Source organism: Ornithodoros turicata, chromosome 10, assembly GCF_037126465.1.
Source record: "Ornithodoros turicata isolate Travis chromosome 10, ASM3712646v1, whole genome shotgun sequence".
NCBI lineage: Eukaryota > Metazoa > Arthropoda > Arachnida > Ixodida > Argasidae > Ornithodoros > Ornithodoros turicata.
In genome coordinates this window covers 13,451,825-13,473,075 of record NC_088210.1, presented here as the reverse complement: position 1 = coordinate 13,473,075, position 21,251 = coordinate 13,451,825, and the positions used below count along the sequence as shown (strand labels likewise).

General features: G+C 44.9%; 1 protein-coding gene across 2 annotated transcripts in view; it reads left to right on the top strand.

The window, feature by feature from the left end:
* Positions 1-21,251, top strand: part of LOC135370412 (sperm-associated antigen 5-like) — a 67,759-nt gene that overhangs the window by 30,388 nt on the left and 16,120 nt on the right. The window contains exons 1-2 of one of the 2 annotated variants that reach the window (XM_064604157.1): positions 14,939-15,046; positions 20,361-20,895. In XM_064604157.1, the coding sequence (XP_064460227.1) occupies positions 20,437-20,895 (459 nt within the window). In that variant the 5' untranslated portion in view covers positions 14,939-15,046; positions 20,361-20,436. Of the gene's footprint in view, positions 1-14,938; positions 15,047-20,360; positions 20,896-21,251 lie in introns of those variants that run through there. The other variant, XM_064604158.1, reaches the window with a different exon arrangement.

The window sequence follows — 21,251 nt, the reverse complement described above, 5'->3', positions numbered from 1 at the left end:
TCCAAATGGCAGTGCACCCCCCCCCCCCCCCACACACACACACACGGGACTGAGATATCGGAAAATTTCCACGTACACAGCATCGCTCCACTAATCCCGCGGTTGCACGATTAAGCCAACGCATCGGAAAAAAAAAAACTCTTTCTTTCCTATCGTGTATCTGACTGCGCGTGTAATTGCACGGAAGAGGAACAACACGCCTTTCGGTTGTCTGCGTGCACCGTATGTGGTCTCTCTCGCGGCCAGATGGATGGGAGATCCTTCCTCCCTTTCGTATAGCGTGAGCCTGTGTGTGACCCCCGAACTGCACAACTTCCTTCGGCTTTGCCACGCTGTTGTCTGTCTGCTCGGCCTGTACGCGCTGGTGGTAGAGCGTGCGAACTGACCTCCGACGAGACGGATTGCCGTCGTTAATTTCGGTTATGAAAGTTCGTCATTTATTTTTGCACCCTTTTGTCTATGCGAGAGGTCAGCGCTTGCGACTCCTGCTCACTTATCTGAAACTCAGCTCCTTGTTGGCTCGCATTATAGTCAACTCATTCATCACATCGAGCATGAGTGTGAATTTTGTCAAGCCTATATCACGTCCCTCCGTGTAGCAGCTGCGGGCGCTGCGGGCCATGAGACTGCCCTTAGCCCATGGTATAATAATAATAATTCAATCCAATTCAATTTTTATTAGTCTACGAAGATCACGGTTACAACAGTACCCGTCTAAGCCTTGGGGCTTGTGGGCAGGCAGCACTGTGCTCCTTCCCCCTCTCACGTTGGGGATGAAGGAAATACGCGTCTGCGAAGGTGCGCAATGAACAAAATAGAGAAAAAAAATGGCGTTCCTTCACTAATTTTTTGTGGCGATCTATCGAACGGATTTTTGTTCTGAAAACGGCTACGATATCAGGTGACCGAAAGGAACAGATGTTGTCATTGGGACAACTTTGTAGCTTTTATAATTAAAAAGTTAATTAATGAAAGTTAATTAAGACATTGCCTTTGGACTTTGCTAATGCCCTGCTAGGGAGTGCCCTTCAGCATATGCTATATTACAATTGACTTCATCTTGGAAAATGTGATATATATATATATATATTTAAAAAATATGTTCACACTTAGCGTGGACACCACCCTGTATATATACATACATATACAGATTAGGCAAAACATAACCTATTTAGGACATATTCAGGAAGATATTCACATTGATACATACAGTATACAGTGTACATGGCACTAAAAGGGAAGGAAAAAAACTGTACAACTTCAGATGCTACTGAGTGAACGCCAGGTTTGAAAACGTTTGTATGGGGGTTCAAGATATCAAGAGAGGGATGAACTGCGTTTGCCACTTGTTGATTACGTGCGATCTAATAAATAATGATAATAATAACAATAACTCTTTTTATTACGTGCCCAAGAACAGCCCCGGGGGCCTTGATGTTGGCGCACGCTCCCAAAGCTGGAAATGGAGAATACATTCACAGTTTACGTAATATACACACGTATGTCACCGAACACATAGTTATACAATAGAGTTGGTGGATAGATTGCTTATATCTAAAATTAAAGGAACCTCTTGAATAACATATTGCACTATGCGAAGCTATAGGACTATATGAGTAAAAGATCCCAGAAACCATATGCAATATACTGATCAGAAAAACTGTAGGATGTCGGGACAAGAAAAATTGGCACAAGCAAAATGGGTGAACTTCTAAAATGGAAAACTTTAGATACCACTTTGCGTATAGACGGAAAGGGATACTCCGGGAAGGGGTATACCCTCTACTGTTCAGAAAATCGGCAAGGTCACAACGAACTATTATACGATGTTTAGATTGATAGTCGGGAGGGATCCACATTAGTGGTACTCGTCCGGCTGATCTACATAGCGCCCATGCTCATGAGTATGGTCTATGCTGATTCGAACCGACACCCTCCGACTTCGGGTCAGAGATGCTATTCGCTGCGAGATCGACCCATAGGGGGCGAAACTGTCACCTTTCTAGTGTGGATAACACGTGGGCCGATGTTAGGCGTTGATGGTTCTTTGCCGTAATTCTAGTATATGTTCACAGGAAGATCACTGGTACGATACTGTTCGGTTCCCTAAATGCTCCACCTAGAGCAGTAAACGCTGAATAAACGTGTAAAAGCAGACGACGCGTCCACACAATGGTAGTTCATCGTTTCTCCGCAGAGCGCCGACACTGTTCGATCTCGGAGCGAATACCGCTCACAACACGAGAACTACCTACCCTCTCACGGACCCTTTTAGGGCATCCACACACTTAGCTTCAACATGTTCTTCCTTACATTGTTGCCAGTCCCACTCTCTCTCTCGCACACGCGCGCGCACGCACGCACGCACGCACGCGCGCGCGCACACACACACACACACACACACACACACACACACGCACACGCACACGCACACGCACACGCACACACACGCACACACACGCACACACACGCACACACACGCACACACACGCACACACACACACACACACACGCCGCCGCCGCCGCCGCCGCGTATAGTAGCCGCCGAGGCATTGAAACACGATAGGACGAACAAACAACAACAACAACAGCGATGTGTTCTGTCTTCTCCCTCTATACTGGTCAAGTGTGCCAACTACTATACGCTGCGCAGGTTTCTATGTTTTATTGCCTCATCTACCGCTACGTTAGTTTTCCAAGTATAGGGAATGAGGGGGGCGTGGTTAGCATTGTTGACGAGAACATTTAGTAAAACATGTACAAGGCGTTTCCCCATCTCATTAATATATATATACGTAAAGGTCAATGCATTCCTGATCGCGTTCCTTTTTACCTCGGCTGTCCGTGGAACGGGCTTATCCTATACGTTTATCCTATACCTTTATCCTGCAGCAGGATAAACGTATCCTACGTTCATCCTGTCCAAGTTTCTCCTATACGGCGCTGTATTAGTTGCACGGGACTGTTTTGTTCGAGTCAGCGTGTCGAAGTATAACCGCGTACACGCGTTTTTAACGGTCTTTGAAAGTATAGTGCACTTCGAATGCTCACGCTGCGTCGAAATTTGGAAAGAGTCACTTATGTCCACTTACGTTCTGAAACGCCCTTCTTGGACCCCGAAGGCAAATAAATAATTTAATTAATATGTAAAAAAGTGTAGCCATGGTGTATCACCTTTTTTTTTTCTCGTAAAAAAAAAGAACGGAAAAAGGCGCTCATCAATAACCGTCTTGTGCCGTTTGATAACGTAATCAAATTTTTGACCACGTGTGGGTTTCTTAGTCGGATGTAGATGATAAGCATTGCTCCGCTTTTATCCAATATCACCGAACTCCTCATGTAAATATCTCATTGTCACACTTGTAGATAGCTTTAACTGCCATGCTCGCTTGTTATCGTCATCCCCCTCTCTCTCTTATCCTGGTCAATCTCATCGCTCATACCTCATACCTGTAGATAGGTTTTAACTACCACACACACTCTCTCACATCATCTTTCCCATAATCATCTCCGACACACTCACCATGGTTTTGGCGCTCTATGGCCTTTGTTGCCTTTGTGCCATTAAACACATAACCAATCAATCAATCAATCAATCAATAACCGTCCTCCCATAGAAAGTAACGCCCTCCCCAGGGTCTTTTGGGAGTAAATAAATTGATCTGATAAAACCTGATTGATTCAAAAAGATCACTCAAAAGCGTACCTCACTTCAGACATTTATCAATGCGCTTTACAGCCTTCCAGTTGACACATCGCCCTTCAAGCAATACTTGAAATGCTAGCTAATTAGCCTCGTCTAATTAATCAATAAGGTACAGTTAAAAGTGCTGTGGTCGACGATGGACGACTGCTAACGACGTTCAGTTCGTATCATTAGCGTGGAGCGCATTGTTTAAAAAAAAATATTGCTGCACCAAAGCACAACGAACATGCAGCTTTTATATTATAATTATTATTTTTTTCTGTTTTGTTTTTTTTTGTCGTCGAAGGAGCCTGTAAGCAGACATGCACAAGATACTCAACAATGTATTTAAGATAAGATAATAAATGCTAACGTTAGAATGTAATTATGATAGGGTATAAATACATGAAAATTAAAGTGATTAAGATAGAGTACAAAATACTTCAAAAAGTATTTGAAATACAATTAAGATACTATTTATCCTTGAACGCAAAAAGTCACTGGTCAATGCGGCATGTCGCCGATATGTGACATGAATCACCTAAACCCCGCGCACTATATACGCTAGCCGCCGCTGTGTGATAGGAGTCATCTAAACACAAGTCCCGAAAAGATGACAAAGTTATACCACATGACTCCACTAAATATATGTGACCCAGAACAAAGAAACTTCTAGCAAGTCCCTGCTTGGCGAGGTCAGAACTCGGCGTCACGGCGTCAGGGCACACATAACCCTCACTGGCCAAGGATTAGTACACACGGGGCAAGATCGCTAAATGGGGACTTCAAAGAAGGGCCAATGTCCGGGTCAAGTCTGAGGGACTCAGGAAATTTCCATTGAACAAGCAAGATAATGGAAAGACGAGACACAGAAAGTTTGAGAGGGAGATCCAAAATACGTAATTAGAGTATTGAGTAGAAAATACCGTAAAATGTATTTTAAATAGACTACAAATACACAAAACAAAAAGTATTGAGTAGAGTGCCAAAATACAGCAAATTGTATTTAAAATACAGTATTTTAAATACAATACTCCAAATACGTACAAGTCTGCCTGTAAGTGCCCATACGGCGCATTTCTTCTTCTTACTCTGCTCCGACCTACCAGAACAGCACAGAAGAAGCCCGCGTATGAATGACCGAAGCAAATATTGTCTGGACACACATCCGTACGGAGGGTTGCGTCTGCATCTGTGTGCGTTATTGATTATCTCGGCGTATTCCCTGAAACCGCCAGCGTGTGCGGTTCTGCCCTTGACAGAAAAAAAGGCCGCCTGGAAACGGGGACCGACTGGGCGAGGCGCATGGACGAAGACGGTGGCTGCCAGGCGTGTGTTGCGTGTGTGTGTGTGTGTCCGTGCTGCGCGTGACCAAGGCGTTGTCCCGTAGGGTGGCACCGGAACTCTTGTGCGGATCGACTGTTTTGAATCTCTCTTCCGCAGAGTGCACGGTGCATGCGCCGGCGTGGCCTCGCTGTCCCGCAGAACGAATAAAAGCGAGCCGTGCCGACAAACCTGTGCGTGTTCAGTCTCGTATCGATATACAGGATGTCCCAGAAAACGTGTCATTGAATTATAATAAAAAAACTACACCACCTAGAGTCATGCGGTCAACGGCATTTGTTCTTACTGGGTTTTTGCCGCCTCCTCATGTGAATGTCGTGTAACGTAAGTTTAATTATGTAAATTTTTGCGGAAAAACTCGGAAATTTGTAAATGTCACTTTTTTACCCCACCAATATGAAGAGCGTGTCTAATTTACTCAAATTAATGATAATTGACAGGGATATTCAGGAGCTATCCCACCGGAAAAAATAGCCGAACATCATGCTCTACGGAGGTCGCACAAAATAGCGCACGATGAATTTTTCAGCGCAATCTTTGTCAGTCCGACGAAAGGAGGTTGGAAACCCAGCCCACCCCGGCATCGCAAAAAGAGATAACGCAGGCATGGCTTATCACGTCCGACTTTCGCTGGGATAATGCTTTCCCTCTCCCAATTTTAAGAACTGTTACTTTTTCTACTATCACTCTTTGGGCTGGCTTCGGAACCTCCTTTCGTCGCACCGCGAGCGATTGCGCTCAAAAAGACATCGCGCGCTATGGTCCGGTGCTCCGAAAAGCATGATATTCGGCTATTTTTTCCGATGGGATAGCTCGTGAATATCACTGTCAACTATCATGAATTGGAGTGAATTCGGCACGCTCTTCATATTGGTGGGGTAAAAAAGTGACCTTCTCTTGGCAAATTTCTGAGTTCAGTTCGCAAATATTTGCATAATTAAACTTGGGGTACATGACATTAACTTTACAAGGTGGCAAAAACCTAATAAGAACAAATGCCGTTAACCGCATGATTCTAGGTGGCGTAGTTTTTTTATTATAATTCAATGACACGTTTTCTGGGACACCCTGTATAATGCTGTTGACTGTCACTACCTCAACTTCCTTTGCGTTTTGTGGCGAGTTTAATGTCGGCGGTAATAATTCAGGACAGACGGAGCCGTTGAGGTAACTCCGTCTCCGTGCGCTCAATCTACTTTCAAACCGCAAACAAACATGCAAACAAACAAACAAGGAGGAGGGAGTGTCGATAATGGATAATGGCTTTTAAGTAGCGAGACAACTATATGATTATGAGCGTGGCAGCAGTGGTCTGTCTGTAGATCAATTTTGCCCATATATTCACATGATGTCGTCCACAAGAGAGCGCCACTGTCGCTAGCAGATTTGCCGCCATAATGTAGGTCTTCAGGTGTTGACTGTCCACGCCTTCACCCACATCGTATTCACCGTATTTAGTGGTTTCTTGTATTGTTGTAAGTTGTATTGCTGTATTGTTGTAAGTTCTTGTAAGTTATTGGACTGTGTGAATATTATTTGTGCCATAATCCAAGTAATGTCCATGGTTTCGACGTTAACAATCCTCTAAATAGCGTATGACAGCGAACGGAAAGCGGAACCAAACTTCGAGGGACCTACATTATAGCAGCGATTTTTGCCTTTTGGGAACCTAGCGCTCTCTGGGGTGGTGGTGGTGGTAATGGTGGTGGTGGGGTGGGGTATTCACCGTCAGTGAACGAACCCTGTACCTGCTGGACGTCCCTCAGCTACGTGTCCAGGCAAATTGTACCCCGCCATCGAGAAGAAGAAGAAGAAAACCAAGATAATAATGATTCATGGCTTTACATCACCAGGCAACTATGATTAAAATGAGCAATTCATTTTATTTTTTTATTTTTTTTTGGGGGGGAGACTAAATGTATTGCTCCAGCCATTAATACATTTCCGGACTAAATGGACCGACATGCATATGAATTCGACACGACATTCTAACACAGACAGAGAGGCAGGCAGGCAGGCAGGCAGACAGAAAGGAGACACACACCACAACCGAGTGCTATATACTGACAACAGTTTAATTCCTGGTGAACATATTTTTAGTGCTGGCAAGTCAGTTTCAGGGCCACAGGAGGAAATGAGGAATAATTGCAGTCTACGGCTGTAGAAGCTGCAACAGCTCCCCAATTTCCTCGTTTTTCCCGTACAGAGTTAAATATTTTGTGTTTACCCTCTACTTTACGAAGCCGATGGCGATTATTCATTCCATTCAAGAACCATTGCTATACAAAAAAGGGAAATTCCAGGGGCACTAAAATGCAAAAAAAAAAAATCACTTCAAATTACGTTACACGCATTGTTAATTTCGTACTTGTTATCGTAATTCAGCACTTTCATTCCGCGGTACGAAGCTACAATCAAAACTATACCGGACTCTTTAGTGCTTCGGCGCTAAGCAGTGATCGACGCTTCACCTCGTGCGTCGGCGTTTTTAGTCCAAGATGCGCGTGCGCGCGAGTGTCACGTCATGGAGAAGTCCCGGCGAAAAACATAGTGCGCGTTGGGAAGCGGACTGGTGTCGCCGTCCGAAGGGCGTGAAGATAAATGTTGCAAGTGGGACATTCGCGAAAACTGTTGTGGGCTACGACTCAGTGAATCGCTACTCAAAAATGCAGCAGTGCGCATCATGCCGCGGAACACTACGATGGAACCCGTTCCAATCCACACACGCACGATAGGTATGCGCTCGCTTTTCCTGTTGTCTCATTGGATGCCGCCGCTCTTTGTCTCCCGGGGATCCCATTCGTTGCCGCCGAAGACGGCTCTGTTTTCATCACGACCGACTAGATTATAACGACCACGTCATAATCAGCAACCCCTATGAGGAGCCCGTCCGCACGATCCGCTAGGGGCGCTACTCATCGGCACGCCACGATTGGACGATGGAAATTTGAATTCTGAACGCGCAGAAGACTACCGTAGCAGACGACAGTGATAGCTCATATGAAAACGCGTAGAATGATGATGATAATCAACCTCAGAATGAAACATCTGTGGAACGTCCACCGCTTGTACAGAAATACTGAGGTAAGCTGAAGTACACGGTATTGTAGAAGTTGACGAAGCAATAACTGGGACGATGGGAAGCGCCACCGCTAGCTTCCAAAATGCGGCGCTGGGAAGGGGTACCCACGACATGGTCGTTATAATCTAGTAGGTCGTGGTTTTCACTGCGTTTTTCTTCTAAACGGTAGCGTTATGTGAACTAATTTTGTTTGAACTGTACTAATTGAAAGATGGGACTTTCATTTGAGAGCAAGTTGTTTTTGCATTTTAGTGCCCCTTTAAGCCATCTCTCAGTATCGTGTGGTTGTCGGTCCACACTTTTCCTGGTGACCTGTGCCTTGGTAAATGAACTGGCAACCTATACACCTAGTAATCCCTATGTTGCGGGTTTGAACCCGGCCGAGGTGTCGTGGCACGGTACACATTTCTCAGACGAGAATGTCTCACGAGAAATATAGTGTGTCGGTTCTATTTATTTATTTTTCGTCTTCTTTTAACTTTTTAAATGCAACGTAGTAGCGAAATTTTCAGCCGTAACTGTTCGCTCAAAGCAAGCTCAAGAAATAAATATGGTCAATATATGGTCAATAAATATGGTCACCGAAAGGGGCACTAAACAGACCGACGAACATCCTCCAATTATCTTAGCCGATAAGTTTCAATTCGTGGTTTTCCCTTATTACTATTTTGAGCGTCGCTGTTTTCTGCTGCATGCACGCCTGCCACCGAGAGTATTGCAGTTCGTACCAGAGCTAAAACGAATGTCACTTTCGTGTAATATCATTGCATGTTCCCCTGTGGCAACAAACGAATGTCATCCAACGTGAATGTCATGCGCCGGGAATGACATTCAGTTTCCCGTTGTCACAGAGGTGCAGTTCGACACATCGTCCACTGGACGTTCAACGCGTTATCAACCTCCCTTTGTCCTTTGAGAAAAGACTGCCGTTGCTCAATTATTTTGTCCAAAATTCTTCGCCTTAACCGCCTACGTGTCTTATAGCTGTGTAGCTTATTTTCAAATACCCCATATGCACTCAACAACTTATGGCAGCAACTTCTCAGAGCCAAACAGAGTGTGTCACAGTGAGCGTTTTTTTTTTCCTGCACATCCGTTGTGATGTTTTCTCCTTTTAGACCAGTGTTTCTCACACTGTAGGTCATGACCCCAAAACAGGTCGTGAGCCTTTTTGTTGGGGGTCATGGACTGCTCACCGTAACAGAGATAAATTTTCAGTTTCTGCGCGCATATTCTTTAAACGCCGTTTTTCAGTCCTATAAGCATGTATATATATATGGCGGCCGACGCACCGTTTACGATCTCCCTGATGACATACAAGTAGAATTCTTGGAACTCATCAACAACACTGCAGCCAGAGAGGAGTTCCAGGAATAACAACAGTTCAGCAACTCAAATTGCTGGGCCAGAATGCCTTCCGCTTTTGCCCCCAAGGCCAGCCAAATGGGCCCTGAAAATTATCCCTCCTTTCACATCAGCTTACGCCTGCTAGTAATCAAACCAAACTCCCAGTTACATGTGATGTGCCTTCAGCCGCACAGACCCACGTATTGATTTGCTTGTATCGAGAAAGCCAATACATCCTTCTCATTAGAATTCACGATTAAATCAAGCCTCGTTAAAAAAACACATTAATATGCATTTTTGGCAGCTCTCTGCGCTGTGGTTAATGTCTTCTAAATAAATTAGAATGTAAATCTATCTGCGTCATTAAAAAAAAAAAAATTTCATAGGTTTGGTACTACTAAAGGGGATCACATACTGGAAAAGTTTGAGAAACACTGACGCACTATCAAGAGCGCGCACGCTAATCTTTGCTTCGATAGTATATACGGGCATTGTTCAGTGCCAGTCAGGCGCGACCCCTGGTACACATTTTGTCACTTCAGCGACAGTTCCCTTGCTCCTCCCTCCTGCAAACGCAATTGTTCTTTCTCTACAATTGTTCCTGTGATTGAACATTGCTTATTATACGCTGCATGAACCTTGAAAGCGGACTCACTGCTTTAGAAGTCTGAAACGAATATGAAAAATTAAAAATTGTCGATTTGTCGTCCGCTATAACATTCGCACAAGACTCTCCAACTGCAACGAACTGAACCCAGCTTCTTATTTTATTAGATTCCATGATAAAACTTTGCAGGATGAGTCAATTTTTGGTACATTTATCGAAGCCGTGCTCGTTCGTAGCAGCGTTACTATACTGCGTCAAAAAGGCCGCCATGTATATTCAGGGTCCGACAAAATTGAATTCAATGAACAATGCCATCGTTCCATCAACCATCAAAAATTGTGTGATACCCTAGAGAAAAAGAGAAGGAACAGCCACACTCTAAGAAAACAAAGGAGTACTTTTACTCCTTTTGGGGACTAAATGCCTTGCCTAAAAAAATAGTCCCTTTCGGGAGTAAATGCACGGGAGTATAAATGAATGTCACAGAATGTAAACCGTATTTCCCGCGCAGTTGTACAAGTACGTGCGCATGCATGAAAATACTTTGAAGCAAACCGTCAACCGTGATATATCGCGTGATATAAAATCTTGCGCCATACATAGTGCACAATTTGCGAAGAAAGATGCGCCAACTGTTTCTTACTCTGTGGGGGTGGAAAATTGCTACGTTGGCTGAGTTATACAGCCTTATGCCATCAAGTTGACCAAGGGCACATATTTACGTAGACTGTTGCATTCAGGAGACCGACCATTCGCGAAGTTCAGTGACAATTTGCAGTCCTGGGGAGTAAATGTTGGGTTAGGGGAATAAACTGGGGAGTAATTGCAGACTAGGGGTGTAGAAGCTGCAATTACTCCCCGTTTTACTCTTTCTTTTTTTTTCTTAGAGTGCAGTAGCAGCCTCGCAAAGATATATTCCACGCGGTTTGTATAGCTGTGAAAATGAAAATCTCCTGTAGACTTCTGAAGAAGCTAATTCGTCTGAAAGCCTGGCCATGAATCTGTTATACAGATCCAATGCTACAGCATTTACAGCTCGCTTCCGGCTGAGTACGTCGATCGCACTTTTGTATGCGGAGCACCGAATCTTTCGAGATTCGACTCGCTTCGTGTTCCGATTATTCGGTCGATTTTGGTTGCTCGCTCTCGTTATCAGCGTCAAGGGTGCCCTCTTTTTGGCTAAGCTGCTCAGCTCCGTGCATGGATGATCCTATAGGTGTTTATGTCCGTCGGTCAACGAAACAGCTCTAGAATACAACCTCCTTAGGTTTTGTTTCGTCTTCATTTTTTTTTACCCCCCTTATTCGCCCGTGCAATGCTCCCACCGAGGCATGACTTTGGTGATCAGTGTGGAACCCTTCTTAGCACCCGTCTCGGTCCATTGGTTCTCAGAGCTATGACCCTTCTGTTCAGGAGATCCTCGTGCGCTTAGCCCTTTCGTGGTTAACCTGACCGCTTGACTTCGATTCGCATTTGGAGGCTATACGTTCCGGAACCGTTGTTGGTGTCGTGACTTTTTTGTACGACATGCGTGAACTGCATTCCTTCTTCTTTTTTTTTTTCTTCTTGCCGTTCGGTTCGTGAGATCGCCCTGCTTTTGTTTGGTAGTTGCTGACGAAAGTGGATCTCCATATAGCTTTCAACACTGAAAACAATGTTGGGGAGGTCAGCGGCAGAGCACTATAGTTGCTCTGAAACACTGAACGGTAAATTTAGGCGGGCCTGATCAGCGTTACCACCAATCTAATTATGCTGCTTTGCCCTAGATGTTCGTTCTTGAACAAGATTCGGAGACGATTCGGAAACTTCCGGAAAATTAGACAGAGCGCGCTTGGGTATTCCATTCATGGAAGCGTCATCTATGCCATTCCTTCGAAGTGGCTGACATGACATCGCAGATTTAGGCCTTAGGAGGTTAGGACTTGGGAGTTAGAGTTAGGACAGAGTCGTGCTCTTTGTCGTCTTGTTTCCTTTATGCATTTCCTATATTCTATCTTTCCTTCACTTGAAGTACGTCTTCGAGTTCGAGTCTTTTAGCCTTGTCATCTTGTGCTTCACGTGCTTTCATTCAAGTATACTGAGCTGGGAGCCAAGTAAAAAAATATAAACTTGTCTCCTTTCTCTGTAATATATATATATATATATAGTTTTTCTTTTCACCAGCAGTTACAGTACGAGAAGTGCACAGCTTCTTGTGGCGCTTCGGCGTGTAGATTATTGTTACGTGTCAGTTGAAATTTCAGCTATTTTGCAGAAACATAATCACTTTGCGAGTAGTTAACCTTTTGTAGACAGCTCCAACGTTTATTATAGAAGCGTAGGTTCTGCGTTGCATATCAATACGGGTTTAACACCTAAAAAAAAAAAAAAAACGTAAGCAGCATAATGAAAGCGCTCCCACGGATAGCACTTTCGCAATGACGGTGCAGTGTACATGATCCTCTTATATAGGCTAGAGTGATTATGGGGATCAAGGCCATTCCCCGCTTGCAGTGCACAGTGGTGACGGGGCTGTCCGATAGAGCATGTCACCATCAAGGGCATGACTTGCTTCGGTGGTTCCTCCGCACCCGAAGTCATTGCATACAGGGTGCGCTTGTATCGTGTAAATGCCCTGCTTCTGCTTTCAGGAATTTCGCCACCAATATTCCAGTCCTTCTCAAATCCATCTCTCCCTGCTGCCCATTTTCCCTCGGCGTTCTACATATTCTATTCTTGAAAGAGTATCGATACACACTGTGACGTTTTATTAGCCATTCTTGGTTCTTCTCATTCTCGTGTGTGGTTCGTATACTTGATGCTTAAAGGGGCACTACAATCCAAAGACAACTTGCTGTCAAGTGAAAGTCCGTGTTTCAATTAGTATAATGCAGGCAAAATTAGTTCACACAACGCTACCGTTTAGAAGAAAAACGCAATAGACCCTTTTCAAAAGTCAGTCTGACAACATTGGAGTGGAAGGCAACACTGGAGCAATCTGCCATGCTTTGAAACAGAGCCGTCTCTGGCGGCAACGAATGGGATCCCTAGGAGGCAAAGATTGGCGGTATCCAATGAGACAGCAGGAGAAGCGCATGCGCATACCTATCGTGGGCATGTGAATTTGGAACGGGTCCGATCGTAGTGTTACGTATATGCGCGGCATGATGCGCACTGCTACATTTTTTTTTTCAACACGGGTTCACTGAATTGGAGCCCACAACAGTTCTCGCGAATGTTCCACTGGCAACATTTACGTTCACACCCTTCGGACAGCGACGCCAGTCCGCTTGGCAACGCGCACTGAATGTTTTTCACCGGAGCTGCTCTATGTCGTGGTGGAGTGGGGATACGGACCTTTCGGTACAAGACATTTCGGTACAAGACATTTCGGTACAAGACATTTCGGTACAAGACATTTCGGTACAGGACCTTTCGGTACGGACATTTCGGTACACGGACATTTCGGTACACGGACATTTCGGTACACGGACCTCTCGGTACACGGACCTCTCGTTACACGGACGTCTCGGTACACGGGCCTCTCGGTACACGGGCCTCTCGGTACACGGGCCTCTCGGTACACGGACCTTTCGGTACAAGGACATTTCGGTACACGGCCATACCGCTGGAATATGGTCTTCGGCTTATTGGTTATGACAACGTGTTTTGTTCTCAATACAGATTTTTTATTAAAAATGTATGAGCTACAGACGTCCTGTTTTCACTTCTAACATCTCTGGGACGGCAGATATTCTCTGCCAGCTATTGTCACCCAAACGGCATATCTGGGACTCTTATAGATTTTTAATAAAAAAATCTGTATAAAAACAGACACCCTGTATAAGGAACGGCATTACAAGGTTTTGCACGTACGAAAACATCAGTTCGTAGTCCGTTGCGTTGTTCACTGTAAATTAAAATTACCATGACCTTTCTTTCTTTCTTTTTTCTTTTTTTTAACGGCTTTCAACGAAAATACGTTTGACGCGCAGTATGGACTAAAAACACCGATGCACGTGCTGAAACGACATTCACTGCTCAGCGCCGAAACAAGAAAGAGTCCGGTGTAATTTCCATTGTAGCTTCGTAATGGAATCTGGAGTTTTTAATTGCGATAACAAGTACGAAATTAATATAGCGTGTAACGTAATTTGAAGTGAACTTGTTTTCGCATTTCAGTGGCCCTTTAATTGTCCACTTGATAAGGTCGTCGCCTCAGCTCCAGTTCACAGCATGGTAGTTCCTTCAATGTGAATGATCTACGTGTACGGTGCGGAAATGCCGGGCCGACATAACTGAGCTATCCAACACCTGTGACTGGCACATAGAGAAAAAGAAAGAACATCGCAGGTGCTTCGCACGTGCTCGTCAAATAAGACGTGTTAGATTACATTCTAAAGCGAAACATTTACCTGCCCCGTGTCGTTGTTATCTTATTAATGGGAAAGGAAGGCCCTGCGGCAAAGCTAGAATATACTGGAGCTTATCTGCAATCTACACAATGCTAAGTACGCAACGCAGCATAAAAGAAAAGTAGGTACGTATAACAAGGCAGAGGAAGACGTCTGCTACGGGATTGTGATTTTTTTTATTTCTTCTCGATTTTTTCTCTCCTAGATTTTTTCTCTCTTCGATTTTTTTATCTCTTTTCGATTTTTTAATCTCGTTTCGATTTTTTAATCTCTTTTGGGTTTTTTAAAATCTCTTTTGGGTTTTTTAAAATCTCTTTTCGGTTCTTTAAAATCTCTTCTCGAGCTTTTTTTAAAATCTCTTCTCGAGCTTTTTTTAATCTCTTCTCGAGTTTTTTTGTATCTTTTCGTGTTTTTTTTTTAATTTTTTCGTTTTCTCTGTCACTCGACTGGCTCGTGAAGGTGGAGAAGAAGTGTCCCGAGAGCTGTGATGTGCGAAGTCTTCTATTCGTATTTTGTCGCCCGTTCCGCCACCGTAACACATAGCATTTTCAAGAACAGCAGGAGTGCCGAGTCGTTCGAAAGCACAGGTGAGGGATTTTTAACGTGTATTTTGCTCTCTCCAGTCACACAAGCCATATATGCCAACGAAGCAGTATCAGTGTTTTGCCAGTGCGCGTTTCGGCAGCACGCATCGGGATTAATTTTTCGCCTTCCCATACTAATTAAACGCAGTTTGGAATGTGACTGCATTCGCACTTGTTCTTTCGGAGAGGGTTTATCGCCACGAAAACCTGGTAAGCGTTTCCAGATGAGAACAGTACATTTTTTTCTTTTTTTTTTTTCGAGCACCGTAGCGTCCTTCATGATCATAGTTATCCAATTATGACTCGTGGTATGATCGTTTTTATGTGTCACTGTTGGTTCTGCAGGCCAGTTCGGCTATTTGGCATTGTGCCACGTTCACGCAGGGTTTCACGATCCCGGATTAACATTTGAACCGAGATCAGCTGTTCCTCAACTTGAATTTCACCAAGGGTACCTTAATTTCACGCGTTTAACCCGCACGGCTGATAAGCCGCAGGACCCGTTTTTGGGAACGTTTTGAAAATTTTCGGGCAGATAAGCCGCGGGCAATACCGACGCAACTGATTTGTGCGACAAAGGAGACCATAAACCCTGTGGTCCATACTCGGGGGTCGGCACGGTGTATAACAGAGGTCAGTTCTACTGTTCTGCCATGATCGGATTGTGCTCTTGTTGGGTGTTTTTCATGGATCGACGGGTCAGTGGCCTTCCAGAAGACACGGATCACTCTCACCACTTTCGTTAAAGCTGCTTGTGGGAAGGTACCAGGAAGGGTCAGCCTACTCGAATGTGGACGAGCCCCTGTTACGCATTGTTCGTGCATTGGCAGGGCGGTGCTGTTCCAGAGACACTGTCGGCCCTTTCGTTAAAACCAGCGTATGGGGGAAAATACCAGGGAAAAATAGTCATCAGAGAAGGCGCACAAGGTGGATAAGCCGCAGAGCGCCCGTGAGAAACAAAAATCGCGCACGATCCGCGGCTAATATCCGACCGCAGTTACGGTAATTATTGTCACCAAAATGTTCAGTACGCCACTAACTAACGCTGCTAAAAATAATTAGAGTGGTAACTTCCAGGTTTTAGCGACCCTTGATGTTGGTTCGAAGTTAACCAGCGTTGGTGAAACCGGGCCTCTCTTTTTGTTTGTATGTTGCTTATCTTGCCGGTGTCTTGTGAGATACCCTTGTGCGCAGTACGGTTTGGAAAGAAAGGCAGAAACAAAATGTGAGAAACACACGCAACAAACGACGTCATGTGGAATTCCCTGGGGGGGGGGGGGGTCATTAAAGAGGCTCATAAAGGGGTCGGTGTTTGTGGGTCTCATGGACTAATGGAAGCAGGTATACTTTCTGTACTCGATGCTCATTATTTCGAATACACTCGCGATGCAACGCAGGAAGAGCAACAAGCGGAAATATTATTATCATGGAGGCAGAAGAACAAGGAGTAAAATTGACTAAATCTTTGGCTATTGTGCCAAATTGTGTTTAAATGTGGTACCTCTATATGAGTTGTCGGTAAATTTTTGGTCACCTGGCCCTATAAAGCTGTGGACGGATGTACACCGTGGTTGGACACAGTAGTTTAGCCCGAAATATTTCTCTCGCTATGCCACTGGTTGGACATATACTACAGGGTGTTTTATGTTTTTTTTTGTCTTTACGAAATTTTACAGAATTTTTATTAAAAAGCCACGAGACTAGCATGGATGTCGTTTTTGAAGTGGTGTTCTACGGCCAGGCGGGCATCCTATCGAAGAAAGTGTGCAGCTCCAAGATTACGAATTACCTAAAATTCATTAATTAACGTTTTAATTAGGGGATTTCGAGGCAAAAGCGAGAAGGCAGATTGAAGAGACCATCGTAGTTGCGAGCGATTTCACGTTTAAAAAAAGTCATGAAACACGCACGCGCGTTCAAATATACATCCCCGAATTTTGATACGCAAATGAGTCGAAACCGAAACTAGGGGCGACCAGGAACGCGGGGAGTAGTAGTAGTACGCTCGTTTCACGTCAGAGGGCCACGCGCTTTGGAGCGATGGAGATGTCGCTCTGGCTGGCCAGATAAGCCTCCGTTGGCGAGGGTGAAATGCGCTGCTCCTTAGGCGCGCTGTTTGGGTTTCGGCTCATTTGCATACCGAAATTCGGTATGCAAATTTTTGGGATTTATGCAAATTTATGCAAAAATTCGGATATTTTCGCACACGCGCGTGTTTCAGGGTTTGTTAAACGTGGAATGGTGTTCCTGCAGCGAGGATAGACTTTCTGCCCGCTATCTCACTTTTGACCGAAATTCCCTAATTAAAGATTGAATTAATGAATTTCAGGTAATTAGTCATCTAGTAGTGACATATACTCTTTTCTAGAGGATGTTCCTGGCCGTAGAACTCAACTGCATAAACGACATCTGTTCTGCTCTCGTAGTTTTTTTAATAAAAATTCTGTAAAGGCTAAAAAAAAAGAAAAGCACAAACGAAAGTCCTGGCTGGTTTCGTCCTGGACAAGGCCACTGTCACATGATGATGATACGGCAGTTTTACTTGCTCGATGCTATCAGAAGAGTCAGTGTGTGAAAGAAGTATAGTAATGTGAGAACAAGATAACACGAATACCAGAGTCGCAACAGTGATCATATAGTAGTGCATTTGGCGGAAGCCTCACGAGTTCTTATAATCGCGTAGACCCCCGTATGCCTTTGTGCGGTACGCTCCAAAAACGAAGGGGCCGTGGTTTTCTTTTACTTTTTTTTTTTTTGGGGGGGGGGGGGTAGCAAAAGGAGAGCGCCTTGCTAATGATTCTTGCACGATGTGCAGTGCACGCCGTGCTTAGTTCTTGTCCTGGAAAGCGTGCACTTCGTCCATCACAAAATAAAAAAAATTCAAAAAAAGAAAGAGAAAGAAAGGAGTTGCAATAATTGCCTGAGTGACCTCCGGTGTAGAAGACGCGCGCTTGTACTGCGTCGTTGTGCTGGTGTTCCACAATGCCTGTCCCGTTGTCGTTTTGTGGGTTGCCTGGCGTGGGAGGAGCAGTGGGGGGGTATCTTGTGGGATGCGGCCGAAAATAGAAACTCGATCGGAGAAATCTGTATCCATGTTGTCACAGACTTGGAGGTTACGCTGGGAAGCGTGAAGCCGTCAAAATTCGAATGTCAAATGAACTAGAGCGTTACCGGATAGACAACGTGCCATGTTTATTTTTTTATTTTGGTTTGGACGTTCTCTCTTTTACGTGTTACTTGTCCCACGTCCAAGGATTTTTTCCAGGGGGGATAAAGTACTGCCGGGGAGGGGGGGGGGGGGGCTAAGCGCGTGCAACCCCCTCACCTTCTTTCCTGGAGACGGGCGTAGTGAGCTGTGCGGGTGTTCAGAGTTTCATCTGACATCCGAGAAAAATTAGGACGACGAAAGGAGAAAGTATGCACAGTTTTCACAATTGCCCTTGAAGCTCCCGGCGGGGGGGACATGGACTCGGTACCCCCGTGCCCATGTCATGTCTTGACGTTTCAGATGCTGATTTAAAGACGCACTCAAAGTTCAAAAAAGCGTATCGTCGCGGAATTGAAGATGGAGTTACTTTGATGCAAATACAAAAAGAACGGGATTCATTGGTTGCGTCGTTCGTGATTTATGATCGAGAGAGAGAGAGAGAGACCCCCCCCCCCCGCAATTTATGCTTTTCCTCTCCCTCTCATTCTGAACCGCGACAATGCGATTGGCCACCTCAAACGATCTCCCACGATGATTGGGACAAATAGTTCGGGGAGGACCAATGAGAGCCCGCTCCGCATTGTCGGCCTTCTTGAGAAGGAGAGGGAAAAGGAAAGTGCAGTTTCTTTTGCCTATAAATCACGAATTATGTAACGTATGAATCCTGTTCCTTTTGTATCGTTTTCAAGGTAACAACGTCTGTCGTTCAGTTGTCAATCTGTCATTCAGCATCTCTCATTGTATAATTACATTGCATATATTAAACATATTTAAACATACAGTATTTTCAACAGTTGGGGGTTCATGAATAAAAAAAGAAAAAGAATGTTGGCAGAATGGAGCGAAAGTGTGCTTCTTTGCACTTGTACTGCACTTGTAATCCCAAACGCCCAAACTTTTGTGTAAAGTGTTTCTTGTGCACGCCAACATTTTAAATCAGCATTACCTGAGACAAAGTACAGTGTTTGTAATGAAGATAAAATGAATGAAGAAAGCATTTGGTGTCTAGGCTATGCATTGAAGGACATATCATGCACTAAAACTTTTTGTAAAGGTTGCCACTTGATCCAGTTCTTTGTGGAAAAGCTGCGGTCTGCTAAGCCTCGTATGCATGCAAGTTTGTGCAGCTTTGTAGCAGCGTAAACTTTTCTTTTCTTTCGGTATCTATTTCGCTACTTTTTAACAATTTTGAAGATAATATTCACTTTTGTTGTACGACTTTTCGTAAATTGTGTGTAAAAATTGCCACTTGATCCAGTTCTTCGTGGAAAAGTTGCTGCCTGCTAAGCCTCGTATGCATGCAAGTTTGTGCAGCTTTGTAGCAGCGTAAACTTTTTCTTTTCTTTCGGTATCTATTTCGCTACTTTTTAACAATTTTGAAGCATAATATTCACTTTTGCTGTACAACTTTTAGAAAATTTGCAGTGCAAAGCTCCAGCGGTTCCTTGACATCTCAAGAAAATGGCAGAACAGTGTATTTATCATGTATAGGAATCCGCGGTTTTTAATTTGTCATAATTTCGTAAAACAAATCCGGAAGCTGGAAAGCTTTGCACCCTGTACATCATTGATGGAAGTTTCGGCGTCTGCCGTAGCACGTGAAGAAACACTGTGCTCTACTTTTACTATGCCGTAGTACCCTTACAGAGTGTCTACCAACCTGGAAAACAGGGAATTTTGATGCAACTGGAAAAGTCAGGGGATTGTCGGGGAATTCGCCAAGAAGCAGCTGAAGTCAGAGAAAATCGCAGACAAGTGCGCAGCGAATCGGGAGTGCTCATCAGTGGTTGAGCGGCTGCAGCAACATTGCCGCGATTACAACAATTCACCAATACGACAAGCTCAGAGGCAGGAAAGTAGGGCACGGTCATTATAAGACTCAATAAATGGTCGTTTTATGGGGGATCAGTATCAAAATGTAGCAGCAGGTGCTAAGTTCCTTTTTGTTTTGGCCAGGGAATTCGCTGGAAGTAGAAATTCGCTGAAAACCCGGAAAAGTCAGGGAATTTGAAAGCTGGAATTTGGTAGACACCCTGCCTTAGTACTATGCACTAAACATCTTCCAAGTATTCCGGCAGGGTAAAGCATACCACATTGTCCTCCACCCAGGTCTCAAGACACCTTGCTTCAGACATCGACGACGATGCAATGACACCTGGCTAGGCCCAGGCAACTGCCTCCTGTCATGGCGGAGCAGACGCGACCAGCCGCGCGGGGCTCGTCCACCTTGGTGAGGTCGAAGAGCCTTCGTCTTCCCACCACCAGGAAGCAGTCTGAGCAACAGAGCGGCTCCTCGACCCTCACTCGCCATGGTAGCATGCGCCTGCATAGAGGAGGATCCACGTCGGCCAACCCTCCGACCATGAGTGCATCTTACCACGGTCAACTTACCAAAGCCCCGGATCCGGCCCCAGACCCAGCGACGAAGAAGACGTCGTCTGCTCTGTCTGCTCTGCGGAGGCCGTTCCAGAGGTTCAGGGCGGGATCGGCGACGGAGAAGAAAGATGGGCTTCCGAAGGCCATGAGCGTGTCCGTCCATGGAGACCTCATGGGTTGTGCAGGCGGGGATGGGACGGCGAAAGCTCCCGAAGAAGACTGGAGAAGACATTTCAAGAGGCTCATGCAGGAACATGAAAAGCTGCAGGTAAGGAATCCTTGATGTGGGGAAGCGTACCCCCCCCCGAGTTTGAGGAGTAAAAGAGGGAAGGGGACAAAGAACTTGCAACAGTCACGTTCGAGTAATTCACGAAAGAGCCAGTGAGTGGGGTGCTAAGATATGGGCCTGTGCCCTCGTGATATTTGGTCAGGGATGGCACTAGCCGCACCACATGGGTAATGACCTTCTTGTGAATTTCAGGACTGACTAAGGACTACTAATTTCAGGACTGACTAAGCAGGATTGCAGGGTCAAAATACAGAGAAGACACCTATATATTCGCCCTGAGAAAGTAGCCAAAGTTAGTAGGGATGGGCCAACCAAATCTGCGGCTCCCCGAATCC